The 24,392-nt window shown below is 48.5% G+C and overlaps 1 protein-coding gene across 3 annotated transcripts in view; it reads left to right on the forward strand.

Annotated features, from left to right (window-relative positions):
• Nbas (NBAS subunit of NRZ tethering complex) overlaps positions 1–24,392 on the forward strand; it is a 234,933-nt gene that overhangs the window by 203,311 nt on the left and 7,230 nt on the right. For all 3 annotated transcript variants that reach the window (XM_033756036.1, XM_033756035.1, XM_010629031.3), the window contains exons 48-50: positions 4,621–4,816; positions 17,934–18,073; positions 19,823–19,967. In XM_033756036.1, coding sequence (XP_033611927.1) covers positions 4,621–4,816; positions 17,934–18,073; positions 19,823–19,967 — 481 coding nt within the window. The remainder of the gene's footprint in view (positions 1–4,620; positions 4,817–17,933; positions 18,074–19,822; positions 19,968–24,392) is intronic.

Genomic DNA, 24,392 nt, shown 5'->3' on the forward strand with positions numbered 1-24,392 from the left:
AGAATGCTAGGGTTCAGGTTAGGGTTACAGGGCTCTCCCTTCCTCTCTCCCTGGATCATGCAGCTGGAGCACCAGGCCTTCCTGCCAGGGGCCCACAGCTATGGAATGGTCAGGTAGACGGGGCTCCTGGCACAGCTGCCCCTGTCCAGAGGGGGCCTTTGTCCATGCCTGCTTCTGCCACTCTTCCTATCATCCAGGCTTTAAAGAGGAGCTGGAAAAACCCTTATTCTGTGTGTGTGTGTGTGTGTGTGTGTGTGAAATACTTCACTGCGAAACGGGCATATGTGTGTAAGCCGATCTCGGAGCCTGGTTGGCAGCTGATTTTGGCAGGAAAGACTGGATGGAGCGACCACGCGTCCCTTCGGGTGTTCAGACTCCACAACACTGGGTTTGCAAGGCATCTCAGAGCTCTGTGTTTCTGACATTTGAATGCAATCTTTCCCTTCCTTCCCTCTCCGTAAGAACCGTGATTGGTATTTTGATTATTGAATATTGATTTCTGAAGTGCTTTTTGGTGTATGTGCCATGCAGAATTGGATAACTCTTTCAACTAACAGTTTGTTCTTTTTGTGTTGTTTTTTGTGGCAGGGTCTAGGTATCTAGGGTCTCAGCTGGCCTCAGACTTGCAGTTGATCCTCCTGCCTCAGCCTTCCAAATAGAATTATAGGTGTGAACCACCCACACCAGGCATAGCTTGTTTATGTTCTTAAAATGTGTCTTTTTGCTTTGACTCCATAGCTGCCTTTGGTTGACTTCCCTTCTTTCCTTTGTATGCGAATATCCTCCCTGCCGCAGTGCATAACAGGGAGAAGCCCCCAGTCTCAAAGTCATCATTTAAGCTAACATATTTGTGCTGTTATTTTCCACTAAGAGAGGTACTAATATATTCTAGCTGACTCCTCTCCTTTAGGCCAAACTCTGTGTGTGTGTGTGTGTGTGTGTGTGTGTGTGTGTGTGTGTGTGAGAGAGAGAGAGAGAGAGATTTTTCCCTTATAAATTAATTTTTTAAAATTATGCAGCCCATTACACTGTAGTATAATGCCTGCCCACTTCCCTGTTCTAGGGGAAAAAGTAGAAACAGCTGCCCATGTATTTTTAGGTAACTGGTGATTTGCCCTTTACCTACTTTTATAACTCAGATTAACCGTTTGTGTAACTCTTACAATGAAGTAAATGTGCTTATGAGAAATACTCTGTTTTTATTCCTAAACTCATTAAATCTTGCCTTTGTAAGAGACTCTAGAAGTGGAATCACATTCCTTCTTTTCATTTGGGTTTTTTACATTACTCTTTCCTTGAATTTTTATTTCATTGGTGCAGGTTTGCACTGCATAACGATCACCCTCAGTGTGGGGAGTTAGTGCATGTGTGTAACGCATCTCGGTGTTTTTACATTCCCTTCCCCTTCCTCTCCTTCCATCTCCTGGTCCTCTTTCCTTGCAGTCATAATTGTGAGCTGGGACTGCCCTGGGTTCAAATTCCAGTGTCTCAATAAAAAAGTCATAGTTGTTATTTTTTGCCCACCTATTTATCTGGAAAACTTCCAAGCCCACAGAAAAGTTGCAAGAATTAAAAAAAGAAAAAAGAAAAGATAAACCTCTGTACTCTTCCCCTTGATCCACCAGTGACCATTTCATGAGTTCTTGCTCGCTGTGTTTCTCTGTGCACTTGCTGAACCACCAGCATCAAAACTGCAACAGAAGCAAAGCCTGCCTGGTAGCCGAGGGCTGGGGTGGCTGCGCTGGTTACCCGCCGCCTTTCCTTTCTGCACAGGCTCCCTGCTGGGCGCCGTGTGCCGATGGTACACGGTGGTGCTCATCTCGGACAGGATGCTCTGTCTGAGGAATGAGTTCTCATAATTCTATTATGTGCTTGAACCGCCACCCTAAAATTAAAACAGTTCTCCAAAATGTCAAATGTTATTAACTGCACATTAAGTTCAAACGTAATAGTCTGGCTCAATTTAATAACTTGGAATGTAGAATAATCTTTCGTGTCTCCTCGGCTTCTGAATCATTTTAATTCTAGACTATGCCTCAGTTTGGTTCAGGGCGCTGAGTGGAAACTGGCAGGTCGTACAAGTTCTGGTATCAGCTCCACTGCTTCCGGTGTGAGCGCGGACTGGGAGGTGAACCTGTCCGCCACTGCTTCCTGCTCTGCAGGTGCCGGAGAAAGACTTAGGATGATGCGGTAGGACTCAGAGCACATAGGAAGCTTTCGCATATCACACTCCAGGCAGGTTTGGAGTGCTCCTAACTTCTGTTTGGTCTTCATGACTCCACTTCCTTCCTTCCCAGTGCGTCCTGCTCCTGCCACCCCCATGGCATTGGGAAGGTGGTCTAGAATTCATCGTCGTTATGTGAAACTGGCATGGACTGCTGGCCTTTAAACTCCTCTCCTCCAGAGTCGTACTTGGTCAGTGTGCACTGCTGACAAAAGGGCACGTTCTTCCAGGACTAGATCATGACGGTTTCTCAGAAAACCCCGGTTGCGATTCTGTAGAAGACAACCACAGATGTCCTCAGCCACAACTGCAGTGCGTGGTTATGTGCCAGACCTTGTAGTATTCCATGCATCACGTTTCCTATTTTATGTTTCTGTTTAACTCTGAATAGCCCCTCAAGGAAGGTTCTGTTACCCATCTCTCTTAACAAATAAGGAAACCAAGGCTCAGAACCGGCATGTGACTTCTTGGCCAAAGTGTCACTCGAAAGTTGTTTCCCCTCATGAAAGAAACACTCCTGCAGAGGTCTGATTTCTGTCTGTTGTTATGAATCCAGAAAGCAAAACTGACATTGACACCCGAGTAGCACATGTTCACAGGCCCCAGGATGGAGAAGTTGGATGAGCTCCCGTGTCGGCAGGGAGGTCATCGAGAGGGTGGCCCAGCTCACAAGGGGAGGACCTCAGCATGGGGCTTCCTGGTGTGGCAGCTGGTGGGTGTCGCGTGGTACGGAGATCAGAGTAACAGTGACGCCAGGGGCTGTGCAGCGGAGATCCCTGTGCACTCACGGAGGGGTCGGGTGGGTGGGACACTAGGGACACGAGACACTGTCAGGAGGTGTGGATCCTGAGGGGACCAGGCCCGCTCTGGCTCGCCGTGTCGGTGCCCAGCAGTCAGGCTCAGCTCCCGTTCTTCCTGTCTGGATTCCATTTTCCTCCTTTCTGTGTCTGTATGTCAGGCTTATCCTTGATGATCCCACTGTCGCTCCATGCCTCTTCCTCAGTTGTTCAAGTATATGTTACAGCAGCAGCTTGGATAATGGTCCCTATTGAAGTCTTTCTGTTCCATTTTATTAGCTCTTTGAAGGCAGAGACCATGTAATTTTTAAATCTCTGTCATCAAGCACAAACTGTAGTGATTGCTGATGCTGGTAATGGTAGCTCTGATGGGGACAATTCTGGCAGCGATGGTTGCTGTCCAATGTGTGTCCCTGTGTGTCTCACACTGCGCCTGGTGCATTGTATCCACTCCCTGGCCTCCGCCTGCTTACCTAGGAAGTAGGGCCCATGACAGTCCTGAGCTTGCCCAGAGTTGCTGGGAAAGGACGGAGTCAGGAGCCGCAGTTAGGCCTTTCCAGTGCCCCACATTGTTCACTTGCAAGTAGCACACATCCGGAGACACCTGTGCCTTCTGTTTCTTGTACACCATTCCTTCCAATTTCTGATAAATGTTGAGAACCTAACAAATGTCTTTGTAAATTTGTGTGTTTCAGCTAATGTCTACATTTTATAATTTCCTTTATTCCTAAATACAATGAATTATTTTTTAATGTACATGGCCATAAAATAGCCCTTGACAAGTACATGCCCCAATACATGCAAAGAAACATATTCAAGGGTGTTGTAGAATTTTATTCTTTTCAGAAGAGTTTGAAAAATGTATCCTTGTTAGCACAGGAATTTGGTTTCTGGTGAGTTAGTCTGGGACTTGGGCTGGGTGATTTATTGCCTACAGCCTTGTAATGATGTGGTCACCACCAAACCAGGGTGAGCAAGCGCGTTAGTAGGCTGGGCATGTGTGGGAAGGCCTTTCCTGAAGATAACCCGCCACAGAGTGAGGCAGTGTCTCCAGTGAGTTCCTGCCCATCACAGGAGAGGCTGGTGCTGCTGGGGAGTTGTGCACAGCGCCCCCTCTTTGAGTCTCTTCAGACTGCACTCACAAGCCCTTGAGTGAGGGCTTTGGGTCATAGGGCATCACCACCTGGAGGCGCTTGTGGGCAGGCGCTCTCTTCCCTGAGCCTGGAAATGCAATTATGGTGGCTGCTTTGCATAGTTATTGCGAACAAGTAACTGAATGCATCAAATTTCTGGAATGGTACCAGCATTATTAGTAGGATAAATAGAGAAGTAGGCCCTCCTATTTATTAATTAGCTAAAGACATACTGGTTAATGTTTGTTATTTTTACCTGGTTAATGTAACTCATTTTAATAGGGTACTATTGAAAAATCACATTATTGTACACATTTGTTAGATGCCTGTGGTGGTTGCTGTAAAAACCTAACCTTTTCCACTCAACGGGGCAAAAATAAAGTCATCCAGCAAACAGGTATTTAGGTCACTTGAATGCTAGAACAGACTGTAAGCCTTTCTCTGTCCCCTCCATGTCCTTCCACAGGGAGCAGCTGGTGGCTCCAGAGGACCTGCTGGAGTGGCTGCGGCCCTTCTGTGAAGACGATGCCCTCCCTGTGCAGCCCCGAGTCCGCGCACTGCAGCTCTTGGAGCAGTCCTTCCGCCTGACAGAGGAGGACAGCAGGCTCCTGGTGTTCTTCCGGACAGAGGCCATCCTCAAAGCTGCCTGGCCCGGGAGACAGGTAAGGCACGGTGCACACCAGTCATCCCAGCACTCTGGGAGGCTGAGGCAGGGGGGTTGCAAGTTCATGCCCAGCCTGGACAAATGGCTGGTGGATGTAGCTTCATGTGGAAATCCTGGGTTCAGTGCCCAGTGTGGCAAAACAAAACACTGAAAAGTTTCTCTACTAACAATAATTAGAGGTCAGCCCTGTTTGGAGGTTAGTAACTGAGTGCATGCATAAAGTTTCCTTTATTTGTTTGAACACACACCTGTGTACTAGTCGTGTCTTACACCACATACATTTATGACTTTTTTCTTCAAAGCAACTGGGACCATTCACAAAATCCTTCACCTGTGGCAGTCAGCTTCACGGTGTGCTGGGCATGTGGGCTGGCCTTCCTTGTGGTATCTCAGTAGATGCCGTGGGGAGACACAATGTCGTGTCTTTTCTATGCTTCCCTGCTGCTCCCTCTGTCCTCCTCAAAATCCTCCCTGACCACTGCAGGCTTCACTGAACCTTGACTTCTGTACCTGGGAACTTTAATGGTCTACTGTTAGTACTGTAGGGAGGATGGACTTCGTTTTGAACCCTCTGAGTCCCCCACGAACGTGTGCAGAGCTTAAATACTTGTTGCTAGAGGAAATGAAACGCTTGTTTCTTAGGGAAAGGTTGTGGCTATTGAATTTGGCTTACACTGCAAACAGGTGCTCCCTAAAGACAGCACTATGGCTTGTGTCTAGATGTTTCTGCGAAGCCGCAGTGAAAGAGCCACTGCTGTCTTCAGTATATTCTCAACAGAGTGCCAGGACTTTATCCTACATCTAGGCTCGGGAGACCACTCAGGGCCCAGCTAAGAAGCAGCCTCAGAATACGGCAAACGCAGGCTGCAGTGTAAAATGCTTGTGCATGCTTAGGAAAAGGGTGTGTGTGTGTGTGTGTGTGTGTGTGTGTGTGTGTGTGTGTGCTCAGCAAGTGCAGAGGCAGGTGTTGTGCTCCTGTCCCTAGGGCGAGACTTCACTCGGCCCAGTCCAGAACTCCTGGTCCTGAGGCAGGTGAGCTCTCCAGCAGCAGGAGCCTTCTTAATGCAGCCTCATTTTTCAAGTTCTCAACCTGGTTCGGTTTCTTCTTCCGATTGTTGGAGCCGGCCAGGCCAGTGAGGCTGGTATCTCACTTTGAATAATGTAGATCTGTGAACTGAAAATATTAGGAACCAGTGGAAGCCAGGGAAAAAACAGCCGTCTCCCCTGTCGCGTTGAAGCTCTAGAATACACACTTTGATTGCTGGGCCCAAACTCCTCACAGATAAGCAAGCATCTCCACTGTTTCTTCTTTTAAGCTTTTTTCCATGTTCCAACTATGCAAAGAATAAGTTAGTTTTTGATGATCTCAGTGATTTCTGAGTATTTCTGAGACTGTCGTTTCCTCATAGCTTAACTTCTTTGGAAACAGGATTTAAGGCAGCTGAGCCTGTATTACTAAACTTCCTTTTTTGAGCATGTCTCTGTATCAGCTTGGCTTTATTGCTAGTACAGACTGTTTTCTCTCATTTGTCACGTCCATATGTAACTTCTTATTTCACCAGTGCTTCCTTGTGATGCATCAGACTTTCAGACTCGAGAAAATCTCTCCCAGGTGTCTCAGATACTCGGAAAAGTTATCTCACCACCCCCTCATTCTTTTTATTTCCTCTCTGCGTTCTCCTGCATAAGAGCAGTTACCATGTTCTGGCAGCTGATGAGCAGGGTTCTAGCATATTTGCTAGTAGAAATAAGAACACTTCTGTACTGGCTTCATTCTGCTGTTCTCTAGTCTCTCCATTCTCTCCAGCCTGGCGCTGCTGGTTTAAATCTCCTTTGGATGACAAGTGAATTAGATGAGGAACTTTGTCTTGTAATTGACCTGACTTCTCGCTCCTTAGCAAATGAATGCAGGAAAATTGAGGTTTCAGAATGGAAACGTCTAGGGTGTTACAGAACCTCTCTGTAGTTCAAAGGATCTCCTAAGTTGTTGCTTTTCAGAACATTTCTCTCAGCACTAGAAACATTTGGGTGCTGATATATGGTTTTTCTGTGGGTCTTCACCTTCAGCTGCAGGATCCAGAGGTTGAGTCCTACCGCGCGTGATGGCTTCCAGGCACCACGGACCTTGCACAAGCAAGGGGAGGTAGAGGGTGTCTGCTGCCTCCCCCGAGTCTCTCCCACACACAGTACCACGCTTGCTATGCCCCCTGTCCCCAGGAGACCTCTGATGCTGTCATGTGGTCTCGCTGTCTGTACCTTTTTCGCCACCTCTCCAGTCTCACACTTTGGTAATATTCAGGGCAGAGTTGGGTTCTTACAGTCCAGAGATGAGAATAGATAATGATATTGTAATGTTCAGTAACCACAAATGCGGGCCTGCTCCTTTCCCCATGCCAGGTGATCCTCTCAGGCAGCTTTGCAGACATCAGAGTGGAACTTGATATTTAGTTACCCTCCAGCTGCCTGATGACAGGGGCCCGCAGATCACCAGGGCTGCTGCGAGTCAAAAGCAGTTGGTGACACCTCTCTCACACTGCTTCACAGAGAGATGGCAGTTTCCTGTTTCCTAGTGACTGGTTAGCAGAATTAAAAATCAGGACGCCCTCACTTTTCAACAGTTGGAGAGACTTTCATTTCTCTTCCAGAAACCCATCCTGGCACAGGGAAAGAGAGAGGTTGGGGAGAGGAGAGTGGGGCCAAAAGGGAGGGATGGGGGTGTCGGGCTAATCCCTTTGATACAGTTTATCTGGGCTTTTCAGCTTTCATAATTTTCTAGTTAACTGGTGCATAAAGAATATGGGTCAGAGTGCTGACGTTTCCTTTAAAAACTTGTATACCTCGGCACCTCACTCTGGCTGCCGTGCTGGTGTGAAAGGAAACATGTTGCTTAAGAGTCCACCTTTAAGATTTCCCTGGGTCTGAACTTGTGCTAAGAGTGATGCCCAGCAAAGATGAGCTGAAGACAACCTTTAACCTCATGGTAGAGCCACGAGTTTGCTGCTTAACAGGCGAGGACTCGGGAGGCCTCTGGTTAGCCTTGATTCATTTGCCAAAACATTAACAAAATACACACCTCTACCAGTCAGAGCTCAAAGAGCACAAGAAAAGTTCAGTTTGCACAGCTGTATTTAGTTCCTTAAAAATAATTTACTGTTGCTTAAATGTCCTCAGAACTAGGACCCCTGGGCATGATTTGTGTGAACAAATATAGGGGAACATTTGATGTGAGGAATGTGCGTGCACACACAATATACCTCTAACACCTGAGAAATCACCTGGTCCTGGAGCAAGAAGAGACTTTCAGAAGTGTCCAGTTCTGCTGGGTGTGATGGTGCACTCCTGTTATCCCAGCACTAGGCAGGAGGCAAGAGGATCACTGTGAGTTCAAGCCCAGCCTGGGCTACATAGCACAACCCTGTCTTAAAATAAAAAGAAAATAACCTTCTACTTTGATAGATGCATTTTGTAGAAAAGGAAATGGATGTCCAGAAAAGAGAAGTCACTTCCTTGGATTTTAGCTTAAATGTCACCTATTCTAAAATGACACAGCCTAAATTAGCTACTTGCTCACAGTCTATTTTATTGCTGTCCTAATTCTCCAAAGTGCTTCCCACTATCTGCTGGCTTCCTCTTACCTATGCTTATGTCTATTTATTATATGATAGCTTTTTTCTGCCTGTAGAATATAAATTCCCTGATAATAGGGATCTCAGAGATACTCAATAAATATTTGTTGAATAAATGAATAATAAATCTTTAAAAACTTGCACAATGCCGCCCTTAAATGGCAAGGCCGAGACTCCTGGCTTTGACCCTAATGTCCCTGCCACTGATGATGGAGAGTTGGATCCTCCGTGTCCCCTGTGTGCAAGCGGAAGGACAGCTGAGAATGCTGGGAGATGTCCTCACAGGGTGCCCAGTGCCTTTCCATTGACTCTGTTGCATTAGTTTGCTGTACTTTGCTGGCAGTGATTTGTGACCAGCCATTCGGCTCATGAGGAAGTGAATAGGTGCAAGCATGTTTGTCCAGATGCGAGTGAGAGATTTGAAAGTTAAAGCAGAGCCCTGTGTCCCTTTCCTCCCCACCTGATGGAAGTAAAGAGAGCATCTGCATTCTCTGGGCCTGTAGATACCGGAGGATGCTGCGTCTCCCTCTGTGAATCATGTTCTTTCCTCTCGTGCTTTGCCCCTGGCTCCTGGCATCTGGGCAGCAGAAGAGGAGGCAGGATCTGTGTGCAGTGCACGTTCATTTCTGAGCTGTCCTGTAGGGTGCATGTCATCCTCTGTTCCAGATGTGGTTGTGTGGCTGTGACTTGTGACATCACTTGTGACACTGGAATGGCAGGACCAGAGCCACAAAGCCTGTGTTCCTGGCCCTGGGCGACGCTTCCTTTTGGTTTCTGGGAAACAGACTCTGCACTGTCACCTAGTTGGCACCAGGACCCACAGACCACCTTCCCCAGCTTTCCCTCTTCCCATCGTGGCTTTGCAGGGACAAATGTGGTCGCCACGAGAAGTTGGAAGTTTGAACACACTGCCTTCGCCTTTCCTGTCAGTCACTGTCTCCGCACAGTGTTACCCGTGTTACTGCTGCTTAGTTCAAATGTCGGAAGATGCAGCGCCTAAGAATTTGCTTCCATGCCACAGTGTGTGGGATATTCACTAGACATTCTTCAGGCACATATCATATGTGAGAAAGATGGCTAAGGCCATTAGTCATAAAGGGAGTGAGCTCTTCAGCCACACAGCCCTGGATTCTGACCCCAGCTCACCACTCGCTCTGTGAGCTGGAGACCTCATCCAGACCTCATGGCCTCGGTGTCCTCGTCCAGCAAGTGGAAATAAAGTGCAGCTGTGGTGTGGTTATCTGATGTAATGCCATCGAAATGCTGATCCCAGATGAGGAAGATGGCCCTCATTGGTCGTGGTCGCCACACTGGTGAGGATGCAGATTCTTCACCCAAGAAGTTGATGCCTAAAGGGTTTAGGTGCCAGGATGCTCCAAGTGCCCAGAGTGGGGGGCTCCAGCCTCAGGCCACCTGAGGAGGCTCCTTGAGGTCAGTGTGACCAAGTTTACCAAAAGCTGGTGTGCAGTGTAAAGTCAGGAGCCACCAAGATGCGAAAGAAGGGAGCAGACAGCCTGGGAGGAGCCCTGGGCACACACGCATGGCACCAGAGAGACAACATGCATGGGTTGTATCCTGGGAGAAACCCCGACCTCTCTGTATGAAACACCCTGGAGGGATCTGGCTGGAAGGAACTGAGGCAGGTAGAGAACTTGCCAGGTGGAGAACTGAGGCATCCTGTAGCCTGAACTTGGCCCTGATTGTGGCACTGCCATGAAGACAGCGGAGTGTAATCCCAGCACTCACAGAGTCTGAGGCAGGGGATGGCAAGTTTGTGCCCAGCTTGGGTAACATAGCAAGTTAGTGAGACCCTGTCTCCAGAATTTAAAAAAATTTTTTTAAGGCTGGAACACAGTGTAAAGTCTCCTCGTACCCCCTAAAAAGAGGAGGAAGACGCTAGAATAGAAAGGAAAGCTTAGAGTTAATATCATTGAACAGGGTGGCTGCTCTGCTGTGGAAGGATGAGGAGAAAAATTTGATGCTGTCCTGTCTTCTCCTTAAGTTGCCAGGGAGAAAGTGGGACTACTCAGCTTGCTAGAAAATAACAGTTTTGTAAAGAAAGAAACAACTTCAGAGTTGTCACCAGTGTGTTTTAATTCTGAACATTTTCTTTTCTCTTTTAATTGGTTTGTTTTTTGAGACAGGGTCTCTCTGTATAGTTCAGACTACCCTAAAATTTGTGGCAATCCTCTTGCCTCAGCCTCCCTAGCACTTGGATACAGGCATACACCACCATGCCCCGCTGCACAGCATTTTTTTTCACAGCCTTTGTATATCTGAGCTAACAGAACAACCTCCCAGGTAGCAAAGCTGAGTTCAGCAGACATAATTGCAAGTGGTTTTTTCTTAACCTTGCTTCCCTTCCTCTCCCTGCCACAGGTTGGGTCTGCACTGGACTCTGCACCAGCTGCAGGTCTCTGGGACTCAGTGCATTTCCTCTTTTTCACGTCATTTTGAAGTTTGGACGTCTGTGTCCTGCCATCCAGCTGGACTTATGGGTTAGTGTGGTGTTATCTATCATGCTACAGTTTTCTCTTTGGAGAATATATATGTAGACAAAGAACTAGGTGACTAACATTTGGTTTATTTCTTTGGCTAATTTTGGACTGTAGTAAAATCAGAGTCAAAATTAAAACTCTGAAAACTACAACAAAAATCTTTTCACTTAAGCTGAGAAGAGGCTATCCACAGTTTTTTTCCATATATTTGAGGCCTTTGCATGTGCTGAGTCCTAGGCTCTGTATATTTATTATCACAATATTTAAACATTGTTCTCAGACACAGGTGATCTTATCACTGAATTCATCACATGGGGAAATAAACTAAGAGCAGTGCAGAAATTTATACACTATCCACGGTATCTTGTTTATTTTCCTGTTGCTGTAACAAAATACCCAACACCCACAAGTTAAGAGAGGAAAGGTTTATTTAGCTCACAGTTTGTAGAGGTTTCAGTTCATAATCAGCTGGCTCCAGGGCAGAGTAGCATGACAGAGGGGCATCACAGAGGAGAAACAGTCCATGGCATGGCAGGCAGGAAGCAGGGAGCCTTCCTTTCCCTTTTTATTCCATCTAGGCTGCATGCCTTGTGGGTGGTATCCCCACACCCAAGGTGGGCCTTTGCATTATTCACATCCAGAACTATGCTAAACCAATCAGTAGACTAATTTAGTAATTATATACCCTTAATCTCAGCATCCTACACCCTTCCAGCCACTTCCAAAAAGCCCCACCTATGACTACATGAGGCTTTGAGGGAATATCTAGAAACAAGGCACAACACTATCTCAATACTAAATCATGATAATGAACTATCGCTGTTTGTAGCTACCATTGTGGCTCCAAGCTAACTCTGAAATACCTATCGATGTGGATACCTACCTGGCACCTGTAAAGGTTTATGTGTCTACAGGTAGGTTGTACTGTATTAGGTCATGGTACGCATTGTTTTATACTGCATTATTCTCACAGCAGTCTGTTAGATGTGACATTATTACTTTATCTCCTATGTGAAGCTCCAAGAGGTGTTTTTATGTGATCAGAGAGCTACTGAGGAGCACGAGTCTGAATGATACACTACCGTGAAAATATTTCTAGCAAGTTGGCATTCAATTTTTCCGTTAATACTTCGACTTTCAATAAAAATCAAAGCCTGGCCTTTACAGATTAGCTTCATTAGCAGCTCTTTAGACAGACACATCTGTAGTTAGTGGGGCTGCTATGGCATGATTGGTGGTGACTTGTCCTTAGAGGAAAAAAAGCTGTAAGATAAAATTTTTCCTTTTATTTGAACACAAAGTATTTTGTCCTCTCAGACATTTCATTTACAAAGCCTTTGGTAAAACATGACTTTAGCCACATGACAATCTGATCACATGGGGCACTTTCGGGGACTGAGCCTGGTGGGAGTGAGTGTGCAAATGCTGTGCTCAGGGGTGAAAGGAAGTCAGCAGGACACGGTACAGACTGGCCAGGGACCGCAGTGGTGGCCTCGAGTGTGTGTCTGGGTTTGGGCAGCCACAGCAGGGTGGGGAGCCCAGGAACCTCAGCCACTCTCACTCCATGGTCTCCAGCCTGGGGTGGGCAGTGTTAATGGGAAGTTGTACATCCCCTGAGAACCACTGGCTTATGAGCAGCTTTGCACAGAAACTCATTTCTCCACTGCACCTTTGGAGGGAAGCACAGGAAGTCCAGGAAGTTGGCTTATTCTAGCCCAGAACCAGGAGGAGGAGAGAGTCTGCCTGTTTCCTCAGCAGGACATCCTCAGCACCTGTCCCCATGTCCCCATTCCCTCAGCATGGTGAGGGTGGCCACCAGGACCTGCAGGCTGCCTCTCTTGGTGGAAGGTTCAGTATTTGTGAAATCCACACCTATTTTATTTTTAGTTCTATAGAAATAGGTGGATAGCACCTTAATGTTTAAACTTTAGTGATTTTTCTGTTTTCTCTCTCTTTTATACTGGGCATTGAACCTCGTGTGCTCTACCACTGAGTTACATCCCCAGACCCCTTTTTAAATTTTTTATCTTGATACAGGCTACAGGGTCTCTCTGTGAGGTGGCCCACAGTCTTCCTGCCTTAGCCTCCTGAGTAACTGAGATTATGGGTCTGCGCCACTGCACCCAGCATATTTCCATCTTTGTATTTTCTTTTTAATAAAATACATAAATAACTGAGTAATCAAATTGTGATTCATGCTCCATTTATCTCCTCTTGTGTAACAATAGCAATTCTGTAATGAAGAGGAATAGCCAACAAAGCACTCACTGTGTGCACACACTGGTCTAAGTGCTTCCAAAATCATTGAGCCAGGTTGCTCATTACCAGCTCATGACTGGTTTTGGACTCCAAATCCTTCTCCAGAGGCTGTTCAGACCGGGTGAACACAGCGGGCTCCCTGCTCCCGAAACCTCCTCCAAGGAGCAACTTGACCAGACAGGTCCAGTATTGTGAGAGGCCACCACTGTCACCTTTTTCTGCTTCTAGAAACCTACTGAAGTGAGGGTTTTTGTTTATGTTTCGAAGGCTTGCACACAAAGACATCTCGGTCAGACTTCCTGTTATTCCTGAAAAGAACCACAGCCGCCTTGTGTCCTTAAATCAAGGGTTATGGTGATTCTCTCATAAGTAGGCTAGCAGCTCTCCAGCTCTTAAGGAGTGGCAATTAGCGTCACCACTGCTGGCCCTGGAAGGTCTATCATTACTGCCTGTTTGTAAGCCCTCTACATGCCAACGCCGTCTCCATTTATAAGCATCCAAAGATACAGCAGGTACTGGGCAGGACTGCAGGAAGATGCAACTTCCCTTGAGGAGTGTGGCTGGCTTTCCAGCCTCAGAGGAGCATGGGGTACGGGATTGCTTTCCGCTGAGGAGAGGGGACTCTTCCACTCCTGAGGACAGCCAGTCTGCCTGACAGGCAGCTGCTCCACTTGACAAACTGATGCATGGCAAGGGCCTCAGTCACCTGCTTCGGCGAGAACCACACTCGGAGAGACAGACGAGGAGAGACAGTCCGTGCTCGCAGTCAGACTGCGAAGGAGTTTTGCCCTTCAGGATTTCATGGAGCTTTGCTCACTGTGCCATTGTGGAAGAGTCACTGACCTACAGCTGCCTAGACACAGTGGTCGTTTCCCTTACCCAGCAGGACAAGGTGTGTTAACAGAAGCTGTGTTGCTTTCCTGTTCACTTTGGGAAAGGACAAAGTAAAAAGAAAAGTATGAAAAAGTTGATTTCTCAAGTTTATTTTCCTGCAGTCACTACAAGGCTTGCTTAAGAGTGATTTCAGACACCATTTTTTACTACACAAAGAAATGAGATTTTAAAAGGGAATCAGAGTGAACCCACAGTTCCACCTTCCTCAGCTAGCTGCACTTCCCTCTCCTTTTCCTGCCCCGCCCCGTAGACATAAATCTTAGAAGAAACCATAGCACAAATCCAGCTTCCAGCTTTCTTACACTTGGTGTGTTACTTGGGTGGTAACTTGAGGGATTCCTGCTGTTTACTGTGTGCCCACTTTGCAAAGTTTCTGTGCTAGTTACTTAAACACTACTATTGTACTAAAGACTCACAAGCGTCCTATCAGCATGTGCATGCTTTTCTTACAGAAGCAAAAGCTAAGCCTCCAAGAAGGCAGGAGCATCCCCAAAGTAAACTGTTCCACAGTGTTTAAAAGCTGCATATTCAGTCAGACCGACCTTCCGTCGTTTATTTTGCAGTCCCTTTGGTGAGCCATGTTGAAGCATTTGATAGCTACCTAGAGTCACTTTGCTCTCTACAGTAAGATGTGTTCCACAGTCGTTTCACGTTGTGACTTTGGAGACTGGTGCTAGTTCTCTCTGCCTCTGATATTTTCATAAAACTTACTCAGATGCCTGGAATGTATATTTTATACGCGATGCCCTACTTCCTAGAAAAGGGAGGTTTTGATTCTTTCCTGGGTCCATGTCCGAGCTGATCCAGGCTCCTGGTTCCAAGCATTTTAGGGTGTTCAAGTTCCCCCAATCTTCATACTCATCATGTACTCTCACAGCTTCTCTAGGTCCTGAGGGCCATTTGTTTACTTCTGTGTTTTCAGGATAATTCTTTCTTCTCTAATTTTTTCCTACATAACTTGTCAGCTTTGTAGTGATTTCTTCAACTTAAGGTGGATTTTTCTCTTACTGAGCAGCATTACTAGATGTAGTATGCAAATATATTGGCCAAGTCTGTCTTCTAAAATAAGTAGGTAGCAGCATTATTTTTAATGTACTGTTTATAAGGGAAATGTCTACTAATCCTTTTTTCTGTTCTATGTTCTCTGCTGACCATACGATTTAATCATGGTTAAAATGTTTCATTTTTTCATTCATGCATTAGCAGTACTACGGATTGAACTCAGGGCCTTCACACCAAGCCACATCACCAGCCCTTTATTGTTATTTTAAAATAGGGTCTTGATAAGCCATTGAGTTGCCCAGGATGGACTCAGACTCGCAGTCCTCCTGCCTCACCTTCCCTGAGCGCTGGGATTACAGGCATTCACCACCACCCCAAGCTTAATCAGTTAAAATTTTGAACTGTGAAAATGTGTAGGTGTGTTCATTAAAATTAGGAACAATAAAAGTGCCCAATATGATGATTCATTTTAAGCATTGTTCTCCAGGTCCTAGTCAATATAACTTTTTTAAAAGTCAAAATTGCCCTTATTTACTTGTATAATATATTATTCTAATTTCTAAAAATCCTAAGTAAATACTGAAGATAACTAGAAGTAATGAAGCAAGTGTATTAAAGTGGTATGGTGTGAGGTAAGGAGTTAATATACTTTTTCCTTAAATCAATGAGATACATCACATATGAACAAATAACCCAGATAGACTCTGCATTTCACATAAAGGGGAAGCTGCTTGTTACTGATATTAATTATTCTGCATTAATTATAGATTCTGGAAAATGGGCTGGGTATGTAACTTAGAAGCAGAACTGGCCTGGCATGTGGGGCCCTGGCTTCTGTAGACCCTTCAGTAGCTTTTCAGTATTTTTTAAGCAGTAACCTTTCATACATATAAACCAATTTAAGTAACTTAGTGCCGTCCTGCTTGTGGGATCCTCTAGTTTCAGAGCATCCCGATCTGATCATTATATGCTCCGTTGTTCTGTCACTTACGAGCCTGCTGCCTGGACAGCGGAGCAGCTTCCTCTTTGTAAAGTGAGGTCACCAGCGCATGTGGGACCTCCACACTGTGGGGCTCTGCCTTCTGCTCAGGAGTCAGCGGGGCTGCTGTTACAGGACAGGGAGGACGGTGGGCCACCGAGTAAGCGGAGCCTGCCATGCAGTGACTGCTGAGACCACAGCATCTGAGCCAGGGTGGCTGCAGAAGTAAACATTGGGAAGCACATGGTAGCGCAGACAGCTCAGCAGATCTGTAGGCAACGCCCATTCTAAGGGTGCTGCGGGCATCATGCCAAGGTCTGTGGGTGCAGTAGTCAGAATTTCTCCAGTCAGAGCTTCTGTACCCGGCACAAAGACTGTTGGGAAGGCTGCGGGGCGGAGAGCCAGGCCTGATGCTCTGCTTTTTGACATCTTCCTCCATGAAGGCTCCGAAGAGGCACTTTGTTTTAGGACTGCCTCTGTGTAAAGGACCGTCATTTGGTATGCAGAGGGTGGAAGAATGAGTCTTCTGTACTTGGCTTCCTTCACTGGAAATGGAAATGCGAAGGAGGATATTTTATTTTGATTTACAGCAAAACATTGTCTGACAAATGAACTTTAGTAAAATCTCTGATTTCAAATTAGAAAAAAATTGGGATTCAACATGTAGGCTGGCAGTTTTCTAGTGAAAATTAGAAACTGACTTTTAGATTTCAACTTTTAAAACTTCAATTAATTTGGAATGTGGTAAAATGTTACAGTTTCAAATAAAACAATTCCATATTTCAGCATGACGTGTTGAGTGCCATTAAGCCAGTTATGTGTGAAAGTCTAATTTATTTAATCTGAATTTATTTTGGTAAAGAAAGTCAAAAGCCTTCTCGTAGTTTGGTAATTCTAAACATTTTTAATATAACTGTTTGTAATTGAGTTAGACCTGTGTCTTATTTTTATTTTTTTATTTCTCTTCATCTCTGCGTTTGCAGTGCACCGTGTGTGGCCCTCATGAGTAGCTGCGGGCCTGTGACACATCTGGCGTCCTTTCTCATTCCTTCCGCTCCCACCCTTCCCTTCTTCCTCCATCTCTTAGACCCCTTCCCATTTGAGAAAGATTCGTCTCCTTCCTTCCTATTATCTTTTATTTTGCTCTTTATTTGGGTTTCTCATATAAGACAAAGTGATATCTGATCTTGTTTCTCTGATTTATTTTTGTTAATTATAGTCTCAAGTTGCATCTGTTTTCTTACAGATGACTCTGGTGTATCCTTTTTTATGGCAGAGTAGTACTCAGTGGTGTATAAATACCACATTTTTATTTATCCATTCATTTCTTGATGGGCATGTAGAGTGCTTACAAGATGTGGCTGGCCTGAATTGTGCTGCTGTAAATATAGACCTAGATCTTTTGAAGGTGTGTGTATTAGTCTGCTTTTCATGACTATAATGAGATATCCAAGGCAGGCTAACTTTATAAAGAAAAGAGGTTTGTTTATTCCTAGCTCTGGAGGCTCAAGGCGCGGTCCTGGCATTGGTTCCACTCTGCTGAGGCCCCATTGGGAGGGTCCCATCCTGGTGGGACAGGGACATGTGGGAGAGAAGCCAGTGGGGAGGCCGAGGTCACACAGCCCCTTCCAGATGCACCCCAGTGACTCTGGGGCCCCAGATACTGCCCCTGAAGCTCCCCACCACCTACCACTGCCACCCCAGGGACCAGCACCCAGCAGTTGTTGATGGTGTCGAATTTCCGCTCCACACATTGTGAACATTTTCAAAAGGACCCGATCGGAATCATGCAGCGTGAATTCTTCCAGAACCACCCGGCAGGCTCCTCACCAGTCCGCTGTGCGCTTCCCCTCGCAGGTGGACATCGCCGACGTCACGAGCGAGGAGCAGCGCTGCGCCCTGTTCACGGAGCTCCTGGGCGGCAGCAGCAGCGTGGCCGAGTTCCAGCACCTGGCCCTGCTCCTTCACGCCTGGCCCCCCATGAGGAGTGAGTGCAAGTGAGTAAGACGGGCTTGGCCGCTTCCAAACCCCTCGGGGTGACTTCACCACACGTCTCAGGGAGCCAGGGAGAGAAGCCTGTGCCTCTCCTTACCATGGCCAGGGGCTGCGAGCTTGGGGGCCCAGAACTCGGGGCTCCCTCCACCCCCACCAGTTGTGTGGCGTAGGCTGCCACAGGGCTGAGTGCAGCTCAGTGGCAGTGGTCGCCTAGGATTCCCTCCCTGAAGGGAGACAAAACACCAAAGCAGAATCAGGTGGAGCGTGGCTGGCACAACTGTCAGCCCTGCACTCAGGAGACTGAGCAGGATGATCGCTGAGTCCAGCGCAGACTGCATAGTGAGACCCTATCTCGGTAGAGCAAAAATCAAGATAAGAAGGAAACCTCGTTGGCCTGGCAGAGGGGCACAGTAGCGCATGTCTGTGGCCCAGGTACCAGTGAGGCGGAGATGCAGGGAAGGTGCAAGGAGCAGTCTGGACTATACACAAAAGCACAGGCAGACTAACACTGATTCTGTTCCTTCCTCAACATTTCAGAGAGAAGCTTCCTTCTCGCGGTAGATCTTAGCAACCTCAGGAGTGATTTTCCTTTTCTCGTGAGCTGACACATTATCCGTTCTCACACCTTGGCTGTCCTCGGTGTCTGAGGGGCTGCTCCAGGAGCTCTGTGTGAGCTGAGGAATCCCTCATTGAGGTCACATGATATTCTCTTATTCACTAAACACACCTGCGTAGGAAGCTGCTGTCCCCTGCTTCTGTGGTGGAGGAGGCAGGTTCCGCGCAGCCGCTGGGCTGGCTGAGTGCCTTAGCTGAGGGGTAACTGCGGTGCCCTGCACTGTCTCCACATAACTGGCCCGTCCTGTGTCCCTGCTCTGATGTCCTTCCACACCCGACATGCAGCCCCCTGATCACTGTCCGCACTCAAGTCAGGCAGTGCCCTTTGTCCTCACCTGGCTGCGGGGAAAGCTGCTCGTTACTGAGTGGTGAAATTCTCTGCAGAGGCTGGCAGTGGATTCTGCCAAGGGCAGGACCAGCCCAGTTGTCGAGTACCGGAGTCTAGTGTTTCGCTGAGGAGACGGAGTAAACAGTAACATGTTTAACAGACAATATGAGGGCCCTACTCCTGGGCCCTGGGGTGAATTCATCTTTAACTTGTGGATTTGCCAGGTTTCTGTGGAACACGGAGTAGCGGCAGTCATAGAGGAAAAGAAAGGCAAGTTATATATGTTCCAGACACAGGGGTAGCCGAAGTGCGAGGTGTGGGTGTCCACTGCCCTGTCACTCCCTCAGCCTCTGCTCCAGGTCCGGGCTGCCCTCACTCCCCTGGCACAGTGGCCCTTACAGGGTCGACAGCAGCCAATGTTCTTTGTTTGTGGAACTGGGGATCGAATCCAGGGCCTTCGCACAGACTTACATCACCATCCGTTTTAAATATGTTTATTACTTTGAGTCAGGGTCTCATTTAGCCTGTAAATTGCCCAAGCTGGGCTCAAACTTGCCATCCTCCTGCCTCAGCCTCACAGGGTGCTGTGATCACAGGCAGGCAGGCTCCACCACTAAGGTGTGCCTGGTGTCAGACGTACGTGGTGGCTTCACCACAATTGGAGGCTGAGTTGCCCAGGCTTCGCTGACCCCCAGAAAGCTGCTGTTCCCCCCGCTGTGGTGTGTGTCCGAGGGTGGCTGGGAGCATTTGTGCACACAGCACTGGCAGAGCTCTCACCCTGGGTGCTGCCTGCACCTTCCTCTGTCAGAGCCGGCCTGACTGGGAACCCGTGGCTGAGGCTGGCGGCCGTGATGCTAAACAAATGGCCAGCGCAGAGCGAGGAGGACGTGGGGGACGAGGTGCTGAAGATGTGCCGCTCACTGAACCACACCGAGCAGATGCTGCCGGCCGAGGTGAGTGGGACCCGGGGCGCGTGGTCTCTGCCACCTGGGCATGGGCTGGCACAGGGTTCGAGCAGGGAAGAGCAGCACCAAGAGCTCATAGAAGCCACTTCTTCGCTCAGAGTCCAGCAGGGCTCCTGCCGAGAGCGCCGGAGCACAGCTGGTGCTGGTCCCCGCCCTGATACTAGTGTGGGCGACTGCGTAACCCCAGTGCACTCTCCTCACCCGTGGTTAACGACCGAGCTCAGGTCCAGAGCTAGGTCTTGGAGTGAGCAGGTCGCTAAATGAGGAATCGTGTAGTATGTGCATCACAGGATGCAGAACAAAGAAGTGGGCAGAGGAAACGCTAGCGTGATGCCTTTGCTTTTATGGGCATAGCTCATGCAGTACTGGGATGTGCACAGAAAGCTGTGGTGCGACCTGGGCGGCACATCTACAGACACCAGAGTGCAGGGCGGCCACTGCCGCTAGGCCAGGCATTACTATGGAAGAACACCGATTTTATTCTCTAGTGTGTGCTGTGAGCCCAGCCGCCCCTCGTTGACGCTTCCTGTCTGACCCTCTGGTTTGGCTGTCACCGAGCTTTTCATTGTGTGTTCAGTCACATGGGTGTGCAGGTACTTAGCTCGGTCTGTGCCTCTCCACCCGCCTCTGAACCTCACACACCAGTGCGTCATCTGGCAGTGTACATGGCTTAAACCCAAATGTTCAGGTCATGGCATCCACTGATGAGTTAGTGTTTCATTTCTGCCAATGCAAGATAAACTCGACAGTGTGAGCCTTTCAATCCTCATTGTAACCATTGTTGTTATGAATGCACATTTAATGATTAGATAAGGGTTCTTTCAGTGAACTTGAAAATACCTTATCCATCTAAGCAAGTCTCCCAAGCACCAGAGTGACAGCATTATTCCACAAATATTGAAAGTCCTGTCACCGAAATAGCAGCCCCTCCAGTGGCATATAATTGGGTCTGCTACCTGGTGACCTGTGTCTGCGCTGATGTCTCCCCTTCCCCTCCTCCTCCCAGGGACAGCGGGGAGGATGGTGGCCCTAGGGCCCTGGGTCTGGCTCTGGCTTCCCTGGACAGTGAACACTGCAAACCAAGTCTGTGTGGAATGCATCAGGAAAGTGATGAGCCTTCTTCCTCCTTTTGTGATGTGTGTGTACTGTGTTCTTGGGTGGTTCTATAAGTTTTTTTTTTTTAGACAGCATCTTGCTATGTAGCTCAGGTTGGCTTTGAATTCACTGTGTAGCCCAGGTTGGCCTTGAACTTGAAGCGGTCCTCCTGCCTCAGCCTCCTGAGAGCTGGGATTACAGGTTGTATAAGCTTTTATTGTCAGTTTCCCTTTCTGTAATACTTCCTTCAGAAATGGCCTATTCTAGGCCATTCTAGGGTGTAGCTTACCAGTATTTTACACCTAAAGTTTTAGGCTCTCTGTCACTGCCTACCACACTGTGTTTCTTGAAATCTGTACTGGTTTGGTTTTCCTGTAACGAGCAAGACTGCAGCATCTCCAACCCCGACCCCAGCATCAGGACTCTGTCACGCCACATGTGACAGCTCTGAGCTGCCCCAGGTCAGTTTCCGGGTGTGGCTGGGTGTCCACAGCAGCCGTGTGCTGTGTTGTATTGCTTCCAAATCTCAGAGAAACCTGGGACAGCAAAGGGAAATGTGTCCCTCTGTCCGGTGACCACTGTGTCACAGTGGCACGTTTGACTTCCTGCTGGACGCATCGTGGGGGAGGTGGAGCCTAAGCGTGCTGGGCCCTGCTCGCTGCCTCTTGTGCGTCTGCCTGGAGCTTGCGGTGCCCTTGGGCCTGGGCCACGCAGGATCTGTGACCAGAGGAGCCTGAGCTGACCACACAATTCGCTCCCGGCCTCCTCTGGGCACCAGCCTGGTTGACCCCATCTCAGGGCGGTCACTGTGGCTTCTGTGTTCCCGCTGGACACCGTGACTTTTCTTCATTTTTCTTGATGCTGCCTCAGTTTCCCTCCCATCACCAGAGCATTTGCAGCCTTTGCCCTTAGGTGCTGTGATGAGAGGCTTACCGATGGCGTGTACTGTCTTTACTGATGGCTGGCTGTGCAGGAACACGAGTCAGCAGTGTTACAGACAGAGGAGCGTCACTAAGCAGAAAGGCCTGAGGTCGCTCTTGTCTCATTTAGAAGTTGCCTGGCTTCGTTTCAGAGTTCCACAGCATTTGGTGTGATGATAAAATTTTGTGTTGCTCACTTTTTAAATCCAGCACTTCTGGGCATTGTCCTCCTCTGTGGTAATGAAATGCACATGCTGCTTGGTGATGACGTGGTGCTTAGCCGGATTCGCCTTTTACTGCACCCCATGTCCTACCCCCGGCTCCTGCATTTATGGGCTTCCTTTGCTGCATGACTCAGGAATGTCTTTCCATGTTCCCTGCTCTTTACTGCCCACAGTTCTTCCTTACCTAGGCATTGAGGGCCCTCTGGGTGGAAAATGTCCCTGGAAATATAAAGCCACCCCTCCTCCCAGGCCATTGAGCCACATCTATCTTCAAAGCTCCGGCCCCTTCTTTCCAGCTGATACCCATGGCAACACGTGACACCTTCTCGGTAGATAGTGGATACACGTAGAATAAGAACCCGGGCTCAGGTGGTTCTGTATTTAGAGGCCACAATCCCAGGTCCCAGCTCTTTGTGGCTGACCCTGAAGGCCCGGTTTTGCTGTGGCTGTGGTGTGGGAGGGTCCCGGCTGTCCAGGAGCCCGCTGAGCTGGCTTCGAGCTACTGCTCCCCCCAGGTCCAGTTGCTTCAGTAACGCTGAGAGCTTGCATTCTTTAACCTGCCTGGCCCCCTGTTTTCTGTGTCTAATGGGTGGGGCTAAGCTTGTCCCTTCCTCCGAGGGTTTGAGGAGGAACCAGAATGAAGTCGTGGTCATTGGACGCTTTGGGCTTAGGTGAGTGGCATTTGGCACAGAGCTGCCACGTTGCCTGCTGGGCTGTGGATGAGGAGCTAGGCCAGGACGAGGCTGCCAGAGCTCAGAGCTGGCTGAAATCTGACGCCCTGGGCCAGCAGAACCAGCATATCAGGGCAGCTGCAGGGGCCCTGCTGGAGATAGTGGCCCACAGCTCCCTGCTCTGGGCAGGACTGGCGTCACAACAGCCCCTTGTGCTGTGTCACCGAGCCTGACACAGTGCCCAGGCTCCCCTCTTCTCTATCCTTGGGGATCAGGGGCCTGGAGGGCCACTGGAGGGCGGGAGCATTGGCAGTCCTGTCCTGCTCCAGCCTTGGCAACTATGCCCCAGCGTGTCCCCCTGGTCACAGCCCACAGAGACCCGGGTCTGACCGGCTGAACCCTTGAACGCTGTTCAGCAAGTGTGAGCCGGAGGTGTGGAGGGAGGGCTTCCTCTCTCTCTCTGTCACTTTGGCCTTCCTTGCTTGTCCCTAATCCCTTTTAAATCTCCTAGTAAGCAGGCGTTCCTCTTGCAATCCAGGGGAAGCACCCCCCAAGTAGAAGAGAGGATTTGGCCAAGACGGAGGGTTTCGCCAGTGCTCCGTGGCCCTCAGGGATTGGGCTTGTCCTGGGGCCCTGCCCTGCTCCGCTGTGTGTTGGGCCCCTAAAGAGGGCACAAGTTCATTCCCTAAAACTGACCACCTGAGCCAAGGTTGCCAGTGTTAGGCTGATTTTGAAGACCATATTGCTGAGACTTTACTGGTGACTGCCGTGTGTGCTAAGAGGTGATCCCATAAGGGTAGTTTAGGTTCTGTTTGTGCCAAGCTAGCTTGGGGAGGCACTGGGTGAACGTGGGTGCTGATCCAGTGCAGAAGGAGCCACAGCTGACAAAAGGAGAGCACTCCTGGTGCAGGCAGGGGCATCTCCCCTTGGAGCTGTGGGGTCCTTTGAGCCTCCTTAAGCCACGTCTCAAAGAACAGGGAATGGCAGATCCACTTGGGAGAGTGGTATGATGCTAACATTAAAATCAAAGGTAAATTAAAAACTGCCATCCTGGGTGGGGTGGGCCACATCCTACAGGTCTTGCCTAGCGTGCAGCAGACCAAGCTGTAGCCCCAGGAGCAGAAATGAAAAACCACAAAGCAGTTCCATGGGTGCATGGCCACCTCACCCCAGGAAGTGTTGCTGTGGCTGCAGTGCTGGGTGGTGCCGGTGCAGGTACCTCCATGGGTGAAAGGCCCCTGCATGCCACTGTGCTGTCAGAACCTCCGAGGAGTCTGGGCACAGTGGCAATGCCTGTACTCTTGGGAGGCTGAGGCAGGAGGATCACAAGTTCCAGACCAGCCGAGACAGCTAAGTAACTTATCGAGACCCTATCTCAAAAATAAAAATAAAAAGGCCTGGGGATGGAGCCCTGGGTTCAATCCCCAGTACCAAAAAAAAGAAGAAAAGAAAAAGCTAGAGGAAGAGGAGGTTGCAGGAAGCAAGTCGAGGCGTGGCTGCCAG

Source organism: Fukomys damarensis, unplaced genomic scaffold (assembly GCF_012274545.1).
Source record: "Fukomys damarensis isolate Sample0158 unplaced genomic scaffold, DMR_v1.0_HiC HiC_scaffold_25, whole genome shotgun sequence".
NCBI lineage: Eukaryota > Metazoa > Chordata > Mammalia > Rodentia > Bathyergidae > Fukomys > Fukomys damarensis.